Raw genomic sequence first — 19,870 nt, 5'->3', positions numbered from 1 at the left:
CTGACGAAGAGAAAGGTCAGCTTTTTCCACCTGTCTTAGCGAGGAAACCTGGTGGGCCTGATAACTCTCTCACTAGATACTCCCATCCCCAGATTATCTGGTTATTTATTTTTTAACTTCCTAATACTGGGGGAAAAGATTTTTCTCTAAATTCCCTACAGACCATATTTGAAGTGGTACACTAGCAAGCAAATGGCTGTACCCACGGTTTCAATGGACCATACAGTAACTTATGAAGTGACTTATTTTCTTCCAGCTCAAAGGAGATCCGGGTAAAGGTACCTTCTTGGTCTATGTGGTCCATCTGCACTCAGATGATTTGGAGCCTCACCTCTAGCCCCACCCTGGCCAACCAATCCAGGAATGAAATGTTATGTGGCTCGCCTGCCTCCTTGTGCTATTCTTAGGCTGATATTGGTTGACGGCAAATATAAATCTGTTGGGCAAAGTTCAGTTTTGTACAGAGTAACAATCTTCTGCCCCTTTAAATCTTCCATAACTGAACTCCGCTTTAAGGGAGGGATTTTTTTTTTTTTTTTTTTAAAGAACACTCATTCCCTCCAGCAATCTGATTGGGGGACGTGGACAATCTCAAGAGTGAACAAGACAAAACCTCCTTTTTTATGTTCTCCCTACTTTATCTTCCCTTTCCAGAATCTAGGCCCTGGCGATTGTCTTCAGGAGACAGGAAAGAAATCTCCTCCAACACCCCCCGTGAAGAACAACAGCCGTCACCTTCCTTCCCAGTCAAGCCAGAAAGGCCCCACAGCTCTGCCAGAGATGCTACGGAAACTGCTTTTGGCCTCAGCTCCCCAGGGAAGGGGGGAGCCTTGGGGTTTGTTCAGTTGTACAGTTCCATCCCTGTTAGCAGCCATAGGTTCTCTTACTCTGGCTATGTTTAGCATTGTTTGATTGTCTTCCATGGGAACACAACTGCATTAGTCTTCCTTTTCTTAGTTCTCCATTTATAACAATTTGTCACCAAGAACCTGAGCCCCACATGATGAGCCAGATACGATCCCAGTTTGTAAACATCCGTCAAGAGAAAAGAAAGGCCCCTTCCACGAAGAGGTGTGAAGCCACCCATTCCTGGACATGTGTTCCCTTCTCACCTCCAGATCCAAAGATACTTCCTTTTCTTTCTCCAGAATTCATATTTACTGATTTTTATTTCTACCACATTGACTTTAAAGTTGGTATGAAGCTGACTGCAAGAAGAGGCTGGTGACTTTAAGTTAAAATTAAGCTAATGGTACATCACTTGAGGCTTCAGCCACCACATTGCCTTACATTGAATATAGATTTTTTTTTTTTTTTAACAAAGTTCCAGAACTCTGAAATCCAGGGATGCTGCAGGCCTGTCCAGGCAATCTCTTTCATTTTAGGTCAGTCTCCTGGGCCAGAGGTGAAAGTACAGATCCAGAGACATTGTTTTTACCTTTATTTATCTGGCTTTTCCACCCAGCCTAGAATATGCCTCTCTGTCCTTTACAAATTTGCCCAATTTTAAAAACATTGGCTTAAAACCTTCCCTGATGTCTTCAGGCCCCTCTGACCTTTCTCTTTGCTAAACTCTTACAATAATTATAGTTTGCACCACTCAACTCAATTTAGCACTTACTTGGCTACCAACTTATATTACATGCAAATTGCTTCATGGTTACTTGTTTTAGCTTCTTAAGCAGACAGTTCCTAACAATAGTAATAATGATAATAATGATAGCAGCAGTAAACATTTGTATGTACTCACTGTGTGATAGATACTGCTTCAAGTGTAGAAACATTAATTGATTCTATTCCTGCAATATGCCGACTGAGGTAGGTACTATTACCACCCTCCTTTTGTTTTCCTTTTTTTTTTTTTTTACAAATGAAGAAAAGGCAGAGAGATGTTAAGTTGCCCAAAGTTACACAACTAGTAAGTAAAAGAGCCAGAATTTGACCCAGCCATTTGGCCCTTAGGTCTCCAAAAAGATGTCTTTTAGACATCTCCTAAATCCTTTTACTCCACAGTACCTAACCCTGTGAATTAGATTTATCATCCCTATTTTCAGATGAGGAAACTAAACTTGCCTGAGGTGAAGTATCTTGTGCAGAGCTGTGATGCAAATCTAGGTCTGACTCCAATGCTTTCTTTTTCCCCACTAAATGGAAACTATGGATTTGACTAATGTGCAACTCAATCATCACATCTCTGATGCTCATTCATCTCATGCACACTTTTAGAGAGACTTTTGGAGGCCCAGCTCATGGAGGGGTGGGGACACAAAGATGTGTGAGATAAGGTCCCTGCCCTTAAGGGGTTGGCAGCCCCAGGGCAAACAGACAGATGTGCAGACAAGGCAGTATATTAAATGTAGACGCTGTGATGGCAGTTGTGCAAGTTTAGCAGGCATAAAGAGAGATTGGAGACTGGAGTGCTTAGGGGTTCTGGAACTGTCACATAAAGGAATTGGACTCAGAATTCATAATTTGTTAAGTTTTTAATCTAGAACTGTAATAAACTCAACCAGAAAATTAAACTAAGAGCACCCTGAGTATTCTGGTTCATTAGGTTTCTGCTATAAATAATAATCCTCTCCAAATCCATTATGAATTGTTGCTATTTTCTAGGTTGCTATGAAACTTTGGAGAATAGGGTGGGAGTGGTCACAGACTGCCTTCTGGGAATTTGTGAAACTGCTGACACTGAAAAATTCTGTATGTGAAGATGTGCATTTTTTGCGGGGGGGGCAGAATCCATAGCTTTCACTGAACTCTTAAAGATATAAAATGTCATCCAAAAGTTAAGAACCAATAAAATGATGCTGAAGGCATACCTGCACATATAACTATATATAAATATAATCTTAACAATAAATATAAATACACAAATATATACACATGTGCACATACACATTTTTGTATGCATAGAAAGCGCCTAGAAGGAAACACACCAAATTGTTAACACAACTACTTCTGGGAAGATGATTTTTTTTCTTAAAGTGGAAGGCAAGGGAATCTCACTTTTTGCTCCATACAATTCTTTTTTTTTCTCTTAAAATTTTTTTTAGTCCATTTTCTTTTTAAAAAACTCACTCTTATTATGTCTCTTTTTCCCTTTTTTTCCAGCAACCCTTCAATAAGTGATTGCTCAATATAATTCTGTGCTGGTTTAAAAATTAAATATTAATATTTTTTAAGTGAGCATGTATTTTTTATAATTAAAAATTTAGTCTCTGTTCGACTATGCCATGAGACTATGTTGAGAAAACCGTAATAGTGAGGAGTGTAGCTGCTATAGAATTCACTACAAAAACTATTATGACTAATTAATAGCCAAGAGTTATACTGAATTTACCAAGCTTGGGTCAATGGTTATCCAGCTAGGATGCGGGTAATCTGCCAGCTACCTGGGTACCGTGGACAGCCAGGAAACCCCATGTGGCAGCAAACTCACTCATCTTGCACATTGCACCCAGAGATGGGTGGCACTGAGTGGAAAGTGAGGCTAAGGCCATCACAAATAGCATCAGGCTCTACCAAGGGTGAGAGCAGCCCCTAGTACAGAAACAGGTCTAACATGGAGGCAGGGGACAAGTGACATTAGGCCTACCCCAAGGTCACATATGTATATGTATACCAAAATCCTCACTGTAGGAACTGTCATCATCTAAAAACAATGAGCAAGGACATGGATATTTTTTATAAGCACATATTATTCTTTTGAAGGGCCTAGAAGGTAGAAGATAGAGACGGAATATAGTAGCTCTGAAATTTCTTCCTGACCATGGCCTGTATAAGTCCTCTGCTGTCTGTCCAGATGTTTCCTCATTTTTGACAAAATGCTAAAGCCTCCAAATCAGTCATTCTGAAATCCATGCCAATTCTTACCCATGCTTCTAAAAATAGCTGGAATGTAAATCATATAAAATCCCCAAATTTATTCTTATTTCTTTAATGTAAAAACAGTATAATTAACATTAAAGGAAAGCACTTAACTATTTTCTTCTTTCAGCCTGGAATTCTTTTAAACTAACAGTTTCATTTTATTCCACTTGAACAACCAAATCCTTATTTTCCCCCTTTCCATCCCTCCCCCACCTGCATCCTGTGAATCAACAAAACGTAAAACCTTGACACCAGCAGGAAACAGAAACTAGCTAAGAGCAGGTAAAAGAGAAACAAAAAGTCTAATACAGTCCTTGGTGAATAAATGATGTAAATACCTATATTTTACTCTCTGCTCATGTATAGCTTTAGTATTTCATTCTGATAATTTATGTACCAAACTTGTAAGCTATGTCAGTTGGCACCATTTATCTGACAGGAAGCAGGCTCAGGCAGGTTCCTTTGCAATAAAGGACAATTCAGTGTTTCATATAGCTGCATTGCTAGGAGAGACAATTATGGCCATCCTCATATAAGGAAAACTTGACCACACTTAGATAAATTTGCTATTTCTCAATATTTGAGGTCAGAAACTGTGTATTCTACAACTAAAGTTAAGCTAACTATGTTTTATTCGGGTTTTCCCTTTTGCTGGCTAAATCACCATTTAAAATATCTGAAAACTTTGGCTGTAATATTGGAGAGTTAAGAATTAGAAGACAGCCCATCTTATAAAGGCTCATTCCTTTCCAGCATCCTGTTCTTTTATAAAAGTATTTAATCATTTCTCAGGTGATCCTAGAAGGATTCCTTCTATAATCTGTCCCTCTCACTGGTCTAGATATTTACTGTGCACTTCAGAAAACAATATTTTCTAATATCTGTTTAGCATTTATTTTTCTTTAATTTCTATTTATATTCTGTTTTCCAAATTTTCACTCAGGTCTAAAAAAGGAAGTTCAATAATTAATAGCTTGACACAATGTCAGCTATTTAAGATTTCAGATAGTCAATGTCATCCTTTGCTTTTCACTGCCTTCTTGCATTTGCAGGAGAATAAACTAAATTTTTAAAATGTTATAATTATTTTGAATCATTATTGAAATAACACTGGGGGGCCGGGCGCGGTGGCTCACACCTGTAATCCTAGCACTCTGGGAGGCCCAGGCGGGTGGATCGCTCGAGGTCAGGAGTTTGAGACCAGCCTGAGCAAGAGGGAGACCCCATCTCTACTAAAAAATAAAAAGAAATTATCTGGCCAACTAAAATATATATAGAAAAAAAAATTAGCCGGGCATTGTGGCGCATGCCTGTAGTCCCAGCTACTTGGGAGGCTGAGGCAGGAGGATGGCTTAAGCCCAGGAGTGTGAGGTTGCTGTGAGCTAGGCTGACGCCACGGCACTCACTCTAGCCAGGGCAACAAAGCGACAGTCTGTCTCAAAAAAAAAAAAAAAAAGAAATAACACTGGGGGAAGAGAGGTTATATAGAGGAGAAAAGAGGCCATGATGGTGGAATTTAGGCCTTCGCTGATAAAAGTGATAAGAACCAGAGCTTCCAAGAAAAGCCAGACCTGAGAATAAGGCCAAATCCTTTACTCCTTATCAACATGAAACTACTGAAGTCTGAAGTTACTTTCTGACTTTTTGTTCTGAAAACTAGCTTTTGTCTTAGCTGGACTGTTTCTAAACAGACTGAAGTTAGATTGCTTATTGCTCAAGCAGGGCCCAATTCAGGCTGAGAATAAATTTTTATTTTGTCCCAAATTTCCTGAAATCAAAGCAAAGTGGTTTTAATCTAGGATCACAGAAGTAAAAAACCTAGTGGGGTCTCAGGGACCCTTATGCCAGTTTTTTCCTTTCCTGATCCTTACTCCATGTTTCCATTGTTACCAGGGAGATGTCTTGGTTTAATGTAAGTGTCCCTTACAAAAATTTACAAAAACAACTTAGTCCCAGAAAATACCAATTAGGTAAGAAAGAGAGTTATTTACTCTTATACTTTCTTAGAGGGAATACAAACCAATATATCCTTTCTGGAGAACAATTTGGCAATGTTTATCCAAGCCTTAAAAACCATGTACTTTACTGCCAGGAATTTCTTGCAGGAAAGTCAACTCTTCTTCTAGTTCTAGCTTTCTTTCTGTTATCTCTGTATATTAGGTTGATGAGTCACTAACAGTTCTTCTTAGTATGTTTCTGTACTTTATTTTGTTTTTAATTTGCTTTTTTGGTGGGGGGGACAGAGTCTCGCTCTGTCGCCCGGGCTAGAGTGCCATGGCATCAGCCTAGCTCATAGCAACCTCAAACTCCTGGGCTCAAGTGATCCTCCTGCCTCAGCCTCCTAAGTAGCTGGGACTACAGGTGGGGGCTACCATCTCCAGCTAATTTTTTCTATTTTTAGTAGAGACAGGGTCTCACTCTTGCTCAGGCTGGTCTTGAACTCCTGACCTCAAGTGATCCTCCCACCTTAGCCTCCCAGAGTACTAGGATTATAGGCATGAGCCACTGTGCCCAGCCTGTTTATGTACTTTATTAATAGATCATAGTAAATATATACTCCTTTGATAATCAAAAATAAAAAAGCCTTCAGTAAATATAAAACATACCCTGTCCAAAACAACTTGCATTCAAAAGTGTTTAGTGTTAAATGTGGGGACCACCTTCAGCAACTCATTTTTTGTTTTCTCTTTTAATTCTGGAAAATTCAGTATACATTAACAGTAGTTTTTCCAATGACCTAGGGTTTAGGGATCTAATAGAAAAAATCATGACCACTTTTGTGGCTATTATTTTCACAGAATGACCCAAACAGAGCTTCAAACTACAATGATTTCCTCTCCCTCTAGCCCATGGTCTGTTCCTTCAAGCTTCCATAGACTTTCATGGGATATGTGAATCAATACTAGTGTGGTAGCTATAGTTCTTTCCAAGGACATCTGGAATCCCATTATCTGATGAGATATTCTTTTCCTCCATTTTATAGCAGGAGACATTATCTAAATTCTCCTAGATTACATGGCAGTAGCCTTGGGAACAGAAAGCAAGTTTTAATAGTTTTCAGTCCAAACCACATGCCTTTCCTGAATGTATTTACAGTACTGTTTCAAGATGTTTTCTGAACGGTCCACAGGGGCTACATTTAAAACCTTCTGGTCATTGTTTGCTAACTGCCAGGATGGTTTTAATCAGGGAAGAAGCCAATAATTTCAGCTTGAGTGTTGGAAGAGCTCCTGAAATGTCTCCGAGTTGATTTAGGAGAAACTGCTTAACAGAAGAGGACTATTCCTGCCCTGAAATAAACTCATTAGAACTGACATATGCTGTAACCACAGACCAAGAGAACCACATTTTTTAGACATATTACACCCTAAAGGCAACTGCAGTTTCTAAATATTATCAGTATCAGATGATAAAACCTGTTCAACAAGGACCATAGCCTCAACATACTGGTTGACAGCCTTCTCATTTTGGAATATTCTCGGGTGTTTGGTAACGTCTCTACTAGGACCTAGTTTTTATCATACTAGCTCTTCTTAAAGAAATTTTCTGGAAGAGGTTTTATTTGAAGACTCACAAAAAAATTTCTGAGGTAAAAGAAATCACCTCAGCAGACATTTTCCTCTCTCCACAATTCTGATGTGAGGCAAGCAAAGGAGTCCCTTTAGTTCTGGGCTCCAGAAAAGCCTGAATCCCTCAGTAGTTCAGATCAAACCAGACTCCTCAGATTTAGGCAGAACTAATCCAAATGTCTGAATCAGTTCTAGAAGCATCTCAAATTTTACTAGGGTCAGGGACATCCTTCCTAGGTTAGACAGGCTTCTCCGTGCCTCAGCTCAGGACACATGGCACTTGGTCAGCCCTGTATCTGCACGACCAAAATGTTTTTTTCCTCCTTTTCTAATTGTATGATTTATCTTGTACAAATCCCTTAAGATCTCACCCAGAACAAACCAGCATGGCAAGGGGTTCCAGAGTTAACCACACCTACCCCAGTCCTACTGAAACCAAGTCTCTGGGGATAGGGCCCTAGAAGCCTGCCTTTTTTATAACCTTTATGCATGCTGAAGTCTGAGAACCTCTACACTAGAACAACTGTTAAGAGTAAATGAAAGGGAGAGAGAAAGAAATCTCAGTAAGCAGAGGCAGACAAGATTGATTTTGAGGATTTAATACCAATGGGGGAAAAATATTTTTTAAAAAGGTCAGTGGGGAGGGATCATCAACATCTTTGTTCCTCCAACTCCAACTCCTTCCTTCATCATCTTCAGTTAGGCTGGCTGCATCAGTGTGCTGATACTTTCTTCTACCTCTGACAGCTTCTTCAGAATTTGGTTGACCTTGACCTCATCAAATTCCAAACACAGGAATTCAGATTCCTGGAAAAGATAAAAAGATGTTTTAGAGGGGACTCCAAGATAGCCAAGGTTCTCCAACTACCATGACCAAGATCAAAAGGCCTAGGGTCCCAGCCCAGAAAGCCTGGCTGAGCTTAGTATCTAAGTGATATTTTACCCAGCAAAGCAAACCACACAATGCCCTAAATGAAACTGCTTCTATGCTAGTGTTTCATAAATGATAAAGAGATATACAAATGTTGGGTGTTCTCATTATGAGGCATGTGAAAAGTTCTTCCCGTCTGTTATCTCATTTGATCTTTTTTTTTTTTTTTTTTTGAGAGACAGAGTCTTGCTCTGTTGCCCGGGCTAGAGTGCCATGGCATCAGCCTAGCTCACAGCAACTTCAAACTCCTGGGCTTAAGCGATCCTACTGCCTCAGCCTCCTGAGTAGCTGGGACTACAGGCATGCGCCACTATGCCCGGCTAATTTTTTCTATATATATTTTTAGTTGGCCAGATAATTTCTTTCTATTTTTAGTAGACATGGGGTCTCACTCTTGCTCAGGCTGGTCATTTGATCTTAAAATAATTTTTAAGGTAAGTACTTAAGTATTACTGTTTTATAGATAAGTACCCTGAGGCACAGAGAACTTAACTGGTATTAAAAAACAAAATCAGAAGCCTGGGCCTGGTAGCTCACACCTGTAATCCTAGCACTTTGGGAGACCAAAGTGGGAGGATCACTTGAGGCCAACAGTTCGAGACCAGCCTAGGCAACATAGCAAGAGCTCATCTCTGTAAGAAAATAGAAAAAAAAATTAGCTGGACATGGTGGTGTGCTCCTATAGTCCTAGCTACTAGGGAGGATGAGGTGGGAGAATCCCTTGAGCCCAGGAGTTCAACGTTGCTGTGAGCTATGATCGAAACACTACACTCCAGCCTGGGCAACAGAGCAAGACTATCTCTAAAAAAAAAAAAAAAAAAAATCAGAAAAAGACAGAGTAAGATTATGAACTCCCAGCTCTGGTTGACTCCAAAGTCCATGCTGTCTCCACAGCACCCAGGAGTATAACAATGAAAGGAGGACTTTGATTGGCTCTGAGTTAGCCTGGGAATTGGCAACTAGTGGTTAAGCCAGAAATTATGGCAAGTTGTTTAGGAAACATCAGCTAGACAATTGAAAGATAACCAGATCTTAAAATAGCAATAAACATTTCTAAGGTCCTTCCACTTGCTGCAAGCCAACCCTCCCAAGATCTCCTTCAAATATATTCCCTTCAATCACTGTTCCTAGGTTAAGTAGATATCAAAGAATAAGGTCTTTGAAGTGCAGTGGTGGAAATTTCATGTACACTGGATAAACCTTAGATCTACATTGTCTTGAGAGACAAGGGCAAATTGTATGTATGTAAGAGTGACTACATTCAAGATCCTTAAGAACAATAAGTAATTTTAGAGCAACATGAATCTTTAGAGATCATATAATCCAACTGTCTTCTAGATAATGAAATTGAAAACTCAGGCATGTTAAATGATATGTTTAATGTCCCTGAGTTTGTTGATGGCAGAGTCAGCAGGTCAAAAATTTTCTCTACAGTTTCCTCTCTAAATACTGAAACGGATCAAAACAGAGCACACCAAAATATGCCGCTTTGGCAGAAAGATTACTTTGACCTGAAGGCAACTGAGAAGCAACAGATGGAGAAAGAAGTCTTCTTGGAGCTTCCCATATCTGACTAAAAGCAGAAATGAAAAATGAGAATTGCCATAAATCCCCCTTCTGGGAGAGTTTTATGGCCATGAAGATGATGGAAAGTTGGCACCAAGATGAGTCTGCACAAACAAACCTTCCTAAAATAACGCCTATTCTCTACCATTAGTTTCCCCATATTTTTACCTTCCCATAATTTACCATCCCAGGAGCCCTAACCCTTTGTCCTGTGTCTAGTCGCTTCACCACAATTTATCTCCCTTTGATAAAATGGTACACAAACTTTCAAGTCTAACTGCCTCTTTGGATTTTCACTTTTTTTCTGTGAAGCCCTTGTGCATGCAAAATTAAAAATATTAACATCAATAAAATTTGTAAATTTTTTCTCCTGTGAATCTTTTCTCAGTTTAATGTGCAGGCCTCATACACAAACCTAAGAGAGTGAGGAAAAGTTTTTCCTCCCCTACAATACTATGGTATTTCCTACCCCATTTTCAAAGTGGCAGGTAAAAGAACACCAACAAACCTCTTCAGGGGGAAGGAGTCATTCTGCTATCAGCTAGAACATTCAGGAGTTGATTTTGAAAAAGTATCTTTCCTGCTGCTAAGCTACTGAGCTAATTCTATACTAATGGCACTGAATATCTGCCCCCGCCCCCAGAGAAATAAGTGCAGAGGAAAAGAAAGGGATGAAAAGCTTCCAAAGAGAGGGAAGGCAGTTTTTCCTGCCTGCAGGATCCCTGTCCTTAAACATGTATTTGGATAGAGAGGAGTGTAGTCTCACATATGAACTTGGAAACTCTGCCAAGTTTCCATTTAGTCCAAAACAAAAATCAAGTTTAAACAAAGAAAGAATATTAATAATGGAAGCTCCCTGTGTTCAAACTGAAGGAAGGGTTACCTCCTTTTGGAAAGAAAAGCAAATTTATGGCACATTAGGAAGTTAAGTTGGCAAAATTAAAAACAGACCTCAGATTTGAAAGCGCCTGTTCTCCGTGTGGTCTTACTGAGACCTTTACCTTGACTTTAAAACACTTTTTAACAATCTGCCTTGGAAACAATGGTCTGGAAAGTAGTAATTGCCAGTATATAACATAAATATTGAGGAAATTGGCAAAAAAGATGAGGTAACCCATGTTTCACCTCAGTGATAGTCAGTTATGGTCATAAATCACCTGGTTTTCTATTTATATGTGAAGAGATTACCAAGGACAATATTCATAGATATAGGAATAATTGAGGATGGCATATTAATAAATAGTCAGGATCTTTGACCAAGGGACCAATAGTTTGTGGTAGGTTTCAGTATTCAATATTTGGTTGGACCTGTAAGTATGAATGAAGCTCAGTTTATTTTTAAGGAAAGCTAAATACTAGTGAGAAATAGCAGGCTAGATAAAGAGAATCCAAAGTTAAAGATGTATTTTCCCTCCACTCCTAACCTTCACCTTTCTCCTCTCAAAACAATGCACACTAACAGCCTTTGAAGGACACATATTAATATAATCACATATGACTCTTGAAGAAATCGTTTACCTAAAGCTGTATTATCAAGGCCTAGTTTCATGTAGTTATGTTATCAAAATATTTTATAAGTAATTCAAAAGCCTTTAAACTGGGGCTTAACTAACATAGAAGGCTTTCTTCAAATTTTTCACTTGGCTGGGGTACCCTAGGGCAAGTACATCTAATGTACTTGAAAATATATTTAGAAATGCAGGTGATGCTTATCAAGGCAGAGGCAGAAAGTACAAGAGCACTCTGAAACACATGATATTTTTTTCAAAGTCATCTTTCCTCATCTAGGCCTTTCTTTAACTGCTATTAATAATAAAAGATGACAACACTAAAATTCTTGTATTTAAGTATCTGAGTCAAGAGTTAGAACTTGTTTCTTTTCAGTAAAGGATGCAACATGGGGTAGAGTCATAAAGTGGCTAGCAGATAAATATGTAAGCACATCACTATCAAGAACATGTTTTTGTGATCATGGGAATACATCAGTGCATTAAACTCAAGATTTTAAATAACTGTCCCAATTTGTTATACAATAGAAAACAAAGGCAAAATATTCACATTTTTGTGTCTCCAAGTGCAAAAGCTAAAAAGTCATAAAAATCCTATGAAGAGACTCTTGAGAGGCTACAACGAAAAAAACCAAGCCAGAGTTAACAACTTCTAGAGAAGGCCATCTCACATATTCCTAAGGAACTCCTTTCCCAGGGTATAATCCTCAGGAAACTCTTATTTGTCAGCCCTAAATACTTAATGCTTTAGCTTAAACTCATTTCTTATCATGGTCAGAGAGTATAACTGATTATTAATCTATAAAATAATTAAAGAAATGTTTGGTTTTATCCATCTACACATTAAATAACCTCTTTGTGCATAATGTCCATTCACGTTACTTCTTATCTAGGCCTATAAGCATATCCTGAGCAATTCTTCTGTAATGCTACAGTGACAAAATACTAAAAATAGAATATAAAAAAGACTTATGACTTATTAAATACTTAAGCGGAACTATTTAGAATAAATTCAATATCAAATAAAAAATCCTATAATCTATTTTCTATACTATTATTATTTCCCATGCAAAATTATCATAATAAATTTATCCCCCAATTTATATTGATCTAAATTTAGCATTAAATACAACATTGGCATTGTTGGCTCTCATGTGTTGTGGTTTCTTTTAAAAATGATACAGCTGGCAGATGGAGGGTGAGAGTGGGAAAGGGTGCCTTAGGATCCCACTAACCAATACTGATTCAAAAAAGCCACATAAAGCTGGCCACATTTCATAAGGCTTATTTCCCAAATTTTTCTTTTCATTTCATTTGTGGACACAAAGGGACTCTTTACTGAGCACAAACTTTGGCCATAATGCCTATCTTCTGTTTGGGCTGTCCTTTCATAAATTTAAAATAACCCTCCAACCTGCAGCTCTCCAACTCTGTGCCTTATGTGTTTAAAGATGAGAGAGAGAGATACTATATGGCAGAGGTCAAAACTGGCAATAGTTTCTTGAAGAGCAATTATATAATAAATAAGGTACCCAGTAGCTCCAAACATCACTCACCAGAGAAGTTCAAAACATCTTGATGAGTATTATAAACCTGTGTTCACCACTCATTCCCTGGCTTCCTGTGTCTTTCTCACAATTATCATTGCTACTGTTCCTTAACTATTTCAAGAGACCTTGAATCCCAGACATAGGTTCTTTGTAGCAAAAGATCATCCAAGTTCTTTCCCAAGGAACCATTTATCCAAAATTAAAATTTTATAGTTCTCCGAAAATGGTGCTGATTATTCTCCATTTGCCCTTTTATATCCATTCTCTACCCTTCTCTGCCTTGTTCCAATGAGGATGTTCTCTAAAGGCTGTGTCCCTCCCTCTTTCTCTAGCTTACAGTTGTGTTTAGGCAAGAGGAGAGAGAGGTTATGATATTATTCCCCAACCTCTAACTCCTCCTCTGATATTTCCAATATTTTCTATGTAGGGGTACCATTTTTTCATTTCTTACTTTATTTACTGGTCTCAATCACTACTTCTTCTGGTTCACATAACCAACAGTACACATACAAAGCTGAGTCTCTTAAGACTGCCAAAGTACAGAATCATCAAATACAAACTCCAAAGATAAGCAGAGCAAGGATTTTCATCATGCCTAAGTTGGTAGGAAGGCTGCCTTCCAAGTAATACGTTAACAGGATGAGCCAGAACCAATATTTGATTTTTTCTATTATCATTTGATATTGAAATCTTATATGATAGCACTTTGATATTAGAAGGATGTAGGAAGGAATGAATGAAGGAAGGAAGGGAGGCAGGCAGGCGGAGGAGGAAGAACATCAACAATGACGATGAAGATGAGATTTCACAAACAATTTGCACCAAAGGTCCTTGATAACAGAAACATGTCTTCATCTTTATAACCTGTTCTTATACACTCTATCTAAAGCAATGGATAGCTTATGTTGTATCTTAAAACAATACTTTACAAAAAGAAAACTTGTGATTTATAATCTTTTTTCTTTATCCTTCAACAAAGTTTTTAAGCAATAAATATCACTACCAATGGTCCTTACTGAGGCCATTTTTATCCCCAGCATCCTCATTTCATTTCTCTCTCTCTTCTTTTTAGCTCCATGAGTATGCTTACCCATCTCATTTCAAATACAACTGCCAACAAGTCCAAAACCTACTATGTAAAGAGCATGCTAACCCAATTTTCCAAAAGGGGTGGAGGGAATCACACACAAAAAATCACTGTACATCACAAAGCAGGTCATCCCACTGAGGCTGGAAAAAAACTGAAATCAGACTCTTTTGGAGCTCTAAGACTGCAGCTTAGTGACTGAGCAATTAAATTAAAACTTAAATTAAAAAAAAAAACTCAATAGGTATACACATCGTGCTAAGAGCTATGTGGGACTAAGACAGGATCTCCAAACAGAATTCACTCTAATACATGAACATAGCAGTCTCAGCACATACTAGGTGCTTTCACAGCCAGAGAAGCTTCTAGAGTAAATGTTTATCCATATCCTCACAATCTCCAAGAACAGGGCTGAGCATTACCAGTGTAGTTAAAAGCATTAATCATCACTGGACAATTATTGATTTTTCTGGAGATGTCATTTAGGCATTTCAAGGGACTTTTGTGAGGACAATCTGATAAAAGGAGTTAGAATGTTTAAAAAATTAAAAAGGCCCCACTCCTGTAAATTCTTATATTTAAAAATAAACTTTATAGGAAACATGAATTTTTAAGCAGTTTTCTGGAAACTCAAGGGAGAAAGTGGGTATCTAAGAAATTTCAGATCTACCACTGATGTAAGTTACTGCTAAACAAATCTAAGGCACCTAAATTCAATTCCAAGTAACACACATAGGTTTAATATAAAATGGCAACACTGTAAAATAAAACAAGATCTTAATTATTCAGAGACCTAATATCTGGGTCTCTGCTGCTTCTCTTCCCCTTCCTTTATTGGCCCATCCTTTAGATATTTCCACAAAATGGAAAAAGGAGGTGAATTTAAACTGGTTAATCTGACCGTATCACAGCAGCTCTGGTGCTCTGCAAAAGGTTTACAGAAAAGGAGATTAGACCTGTTGAGAGAGAGGAACTTTAACTGGGACTTTGCACAACTACTTTTGAAAATCCTTCCCCAAGGTGCAATTTAAGCCAGAAATATCTTCTTATTCCCAAATATTTCTCATATTTCCTATGTTCAGTGACCAGGACTACTGCCCTCAGGCAAGATTATGTCTTTAAAACATAAATACCCCCAGAAGAGGTAATATAAAAAGTTATTAACACCTTTCTATTATTGAAAAATCAGATTTATTTTCTCCCAGGAAGAATGAACTGAGTAGCTTGCATTAAAGCATTAAGATGGACTGAGGGTGGGGGTGTAGGGCCTACCTAGCGCACAAGACATAAAAGCACCAGAGGCAAATCCCTCTCCTTACCTCATAACCCCTATGAGACACAGACACAGATCCATAGGTGAAATATTTTCAGTTAATCAGATCCCATGACCTATATCCTCCATGTCTTTCTTTCTTCCTTTTTTTTGAGATGAGGTCTCCCTATGTTGCTTAGGCTGGTCTCAAACTCCCTGCCTTAAGCCATCCTCCCACCTCAGCCTCCTGAGCAGCTCAGATTACAGGCATGAGCTACTGTGCCCAGATGCCATGCCCTGCTAATCACTCAATCCCAAAGCTGCTAGTCATCAGGAAAACTTAAGGGAACCTCACAAAAGGGGCACTAGCAAGATAATCTCAATAAAAACCAAAGGCCGAATTTACACACACACACACACACACACACACACACACACACACACACACACGTGCACCCCTCCTGCTGCTGTGCTTTAATTTTTACCTGCAGGCTCAGGGCCTGTGAGCTAACAAGGCAATGAGATTCCAAGAACACTGTCCACTCAAAATTGTTTTAATTTCTAAGAAGAAAGAAGGTGGGAATATGCCAAGAAGAGGACCCTGAGATTCTTTTGGTTTAAGATTCCTTGGCTGGGAAAAAGCTAGAGCCATAATTTAGAAGAAAATTAGATGTGCCTGTCCTGCCAATGTATGGTCAAAAGGAACATGTATTTTGGCCCAGGCAACACTGACTTGTTTCTGAAAGGGAGAAAATAGTTTTGACCTTGCATGAGTCGTTCTTTCATTGGCTGAATTACGTACTACTAAACCAAGATTATCACTATTCTTTTTCCCCCAGAGATTTCAAAGCAGCCTGACATACATTCTGCTCCCCATTACAGGTCAATAGATAATGAAAGGTAAAGGTGCCATCGATCTTCATTTCACTACTAGAAAAAAACAAAAGAAACCTAGAGACTTGCCCCAATTACGTGAAGCCCAGAATTCCCAGCTCTTTGATTCAACCTGTACCCCCCAACACCCATATCTGACTTTTGAGTTTGGACAGTTTCAAACCTAACTAAGTTGTGAGCTAAAAATAAAATCCTAAGCCCTCTCCTAACTGAATGGACTCCTCTCAGACAGGGGGCCCCAGAAATGCCTTAAAACTGAGTTCCCAGCCATGACAGAATGGTAGGTATCTAAAGCACAATTACAAATGCATGATTTGCTTTCACAGATATTCATGACTCCTCCCATAGCTTGTGGAATATGTATATTTGACCACCTCAATGTATAATAAAATCTTATTTCTTCTGTCTGCCCTTTGAAGCACACGTGCCTGGCTTCTGCCCGGGGCCAGGGCCCGGCTTCCCAACCTGCTGGGGTGGCCTCCAAGTAGGTTGCTACCCATTATGAGAAATAAAGCTCTTCTTTTTCCAAAGTATAACTCTCATTATTAAATTTTTGTTAGTTAATATAGTGTACATTTAAAACGGTAGAACGAGAACTAATTAGAAATACCCGATTTTGTACTGATTTACATAAGCACCAGATCTTAAGCATTTACAAAGAGATTTTTAGAAATAGCCAACAAAAGAAAATAAAATGAAGCCAAGTTACACAAATATTAAAAGCTGAATACAATTAAATCATGGCTAATTTCTATGTTTTTTGAAAACATCATGTCCCAGTTCATTTTATAACTTCTCATTTTCAGCAGGATTTAATGTTTAGCTATTAAGATTTTCTGCATTTTAAAAAACTTTGGCTGAAAAATATCTGGGTAAAAAACTATTTTTGGGTGCTCTGGTTTGATCTACAAGAAATCATTCTAATTTTTGGCTAAGTAGAACTAGTTCCCATATGACAATGGACAGAGTACGGGAGAAACAACTGCTGAAAGGCAAATCATACTGAAGGAGAAAGACATTTCACTTAAATCTTAAAGAAACCAAATAACAAAACTCTTAGCACAGTAAGAAAAAGAGTGTTGCTGATTTTAGTTTGCAGTTCAGATTGGGGCCCGTCATCACTCCTGATGAGGTACATTCCAGGGCAAACTCATTTGCAAACAATTTTGACAAACAAACTACAATATATTTACATAAAAGAAATAGAGAATATTTACACACACACACACACACACACAATCATCCAGAGTTGCTTGAACATCACTAGTGTGGCAGAGCAAACTATACAATGGCACTTGCTTTCTAAGGGGTTCTTGATAATCTACAAATTAAGATGGGGAAATATCCTAATACATAATACAAAAACAGGAGCACAGCAACAACAATGAATGACAAACTCCTTGGCAGGGGAAGAAGGCAGAAGCGGTACTAATCAAACCAATTCTGGGATTGCAGATATTCTCCAACTACACATATCATCAACTTGCTCTGCGAACAGCACTCTGTCTACCTAATCCCAGCTTTCTCAATGTGGTTTCTTGTTTCTTCTTTTGTTTTTTATTAGTTTTTTTCCTTTTTATTTATTTTTTTTGAGACAAGGTCTTGCTCTGTCACCCTGGGTAGAGTGCAGTGGCATCACTGTAGCTCATTGTAACCTCAAACTCCTGGGCTCAAGAGATCCTCCTGCCTCAGCCTGCCAAGTAGCTGGGACTTCTGGCATGTGCCACCATGTCCAACTAATTTTTCTATTTTTTGTAGAGATGGGGTCTCACTCTTGCTTAGGCTGGTCTCAAACTCCTGACCTGAAGCAATTCTCCTACCTTGGCCTCCCAAAGTCCTAGGATTACAGGAATGAGCCACCAACCCAGTCTCAACGTGGTTTCTTTAGGTTATCCATGACAGTACCATTAGGCAGAAACAGGCATAGTTAGAAAGCAGCATTTCCCTTGGCTCTTCTCTAGAGGAAGTAAATAGAGCTATGTAAGGAGGGCAAAGGTCGAAAATACCAAGGATAGGAGGACTTTCAAATTCAGAAAATGTTGATTTGGGGAGAAAAAGTTTCAGGTGATTTTCATTTTTTTTTTTTTTTTTTGCTGGAGTTGTAGGGTTGTGTGAGTTGTGGGGGCTAATTTTGTTGGGTTTTCAACTACAAAAGCTCTTCCTATGTGTTTGTATTCCTGTATCAATTTGCTAGGGTTTCCACAACAAAATACCACAGACTGGGTGGCTTACACAGCAGAAAGTTATTTTTCATATTTCTGGGAGCTAGAAGTCCAAGATCATGGTGTCAGCAGGTGTAGCTTCTCCTAAAGCCTCTCTTACTGGCTCACAGATAGCCATCTTCCTGAACAGCCTTTTCTTTGTACACAAGCACCTCTGGTATCTCTTTCTCTTACCATAAAAACATCAGTCATTTTGGATTTGAGCCCAACCCTAACAACCTCATTTTAACTTAATCACCTCTTTGAAGACCTTATCTCCAAAATATAGTTACGTTCTGAGGTATTGGGGGTTGGAACTTCAGTATATGAATTTGGGGAGGATACAACATAACATTCCCCACTGCTTTGAGGGTAGAGTGCTTATCAAACATCTGGTTAAGTGTTTGTGTTTGATGATGATGACCTCACACTTAATTTGTGGCTTGCTGGTCATAATGTATAAGTAAGAATTTCTAGTAGTTAGTCCAGAAATAAGAAAAACACACATACATCAAAGCTATCTGCCCAGGTCTACCAGCCCAGTTTGGCAGAAGCCATATCTGGCCTCATCCTCATTGCACTTGATTTTGAAATGTCATTTAATCTACGGGGGCTGCCAGGATAAAAGCTGTCAGGAAGGGGATTAGAAAATAGCACAAAAGAAATCTTTCGTAATCCCCACTTCTAGATCCTATTAAGTGCCTTGCCTGCCATGCTGTGTCCCAGGTGTAGCCCTGAGGACTAACTCAGGATCTGTCACAGCAGTCTGTGAGAGAATAATATGGGGATGAAGGAAGGGGAAAGGATTTATAGATACTGCACGAAGTTAGTCATTAGGTTCTCTAGCTCAAATAGCTTATTGCAAACTTCTGGAGGCGGTGTGTAAAGAGGTAGGAAAAGAGGAGGCTGCATCTTTATTATCTAGGGTTGAATCCTGACATCACTTGTGTTGCTGGGGCCTTTGTTCAAATGCAATAATCACCTCTCACACTAACACCGTGCTTTATAGTTTCGAAAGCCATTTCACATGCATGATCTCATTTGATCCTTAGAACAGTCTTGTTAACTAGGAAGAGAGCAAGCCAGAAGGTAAGGTACTTTGAACAACTATAAAAGTGACAGAATTCACTCATCTGACCCAAACCAGATCTTTTCAGTTGCACATCCAGCAGAAAGACTTCATCAGATAATGCAATGGATTTTAAGGGCTTTGATATACTTCTGATCCAATCTATGGAGAAAAAGAAAGTAAGGCCTCATTTACCTAAATATTGCGCACAGTTCTATAAACTACAGCTTAAAAGTTCAGTCCTTTGCTAAAGATAAGAGCAGGTGGTCAGGTCCTAACTAGTGAAGAAATAGACTTTCTTACTTGGTCACCATTCATTCAGTATACTTTGAAAACAGTGGCAGGAATAGAAAAGTTCAAGGCAGATGCAGGG

The 19,870-nt window shown here is 38.7% G+C and overlaps 1 protein-coding gene across 3 annotated transcripts in view; it reads right to left on the bottom strand.

Moving 5' to 3' along the window:
• Nucleotides 1-8,022: 8,022 nt before the first annotated feature.
• COMMD1 (copper metabolism domain containing 1) overlaps nt 8,023-19,870 on the bottom strand; it is a 139,885-nt gene continuing 128,037 nt past the window's right edge. For all 3 annotated transcript variants that reach the window (XM_045549696.1, XM_045549697.1, XM_045549695.1), the window contains exon 3: nt 8,023-8,246. In XM_045549696.1, the coding sequence (XP_045405652.1) occupies nt 8,139-8,246 (108 nt within the window). In that variant the 3' untranslated portion in view covers nt 8,023-8,138. The remainder of the gene's footprint in view (nt 8,247-19,870) is intronic.

This window comes from Lemur catta, chromosome 4 (assembly GCF_020740605.2).
Source record: "Lemur catta isolate mLemCat1 chromosome 4, mLemCat1.pri, whole genome shotgun sequence".
NCBI lineage: Eukaryota > Metazoa > Chordata > Mammalia > Primates > Lemuridae > Lemur > Lemur catta.
Note: the sequence above shows the minus strand (reverse complement) of the source record. Positions and strands in the feature narration are given on the sequence as shown.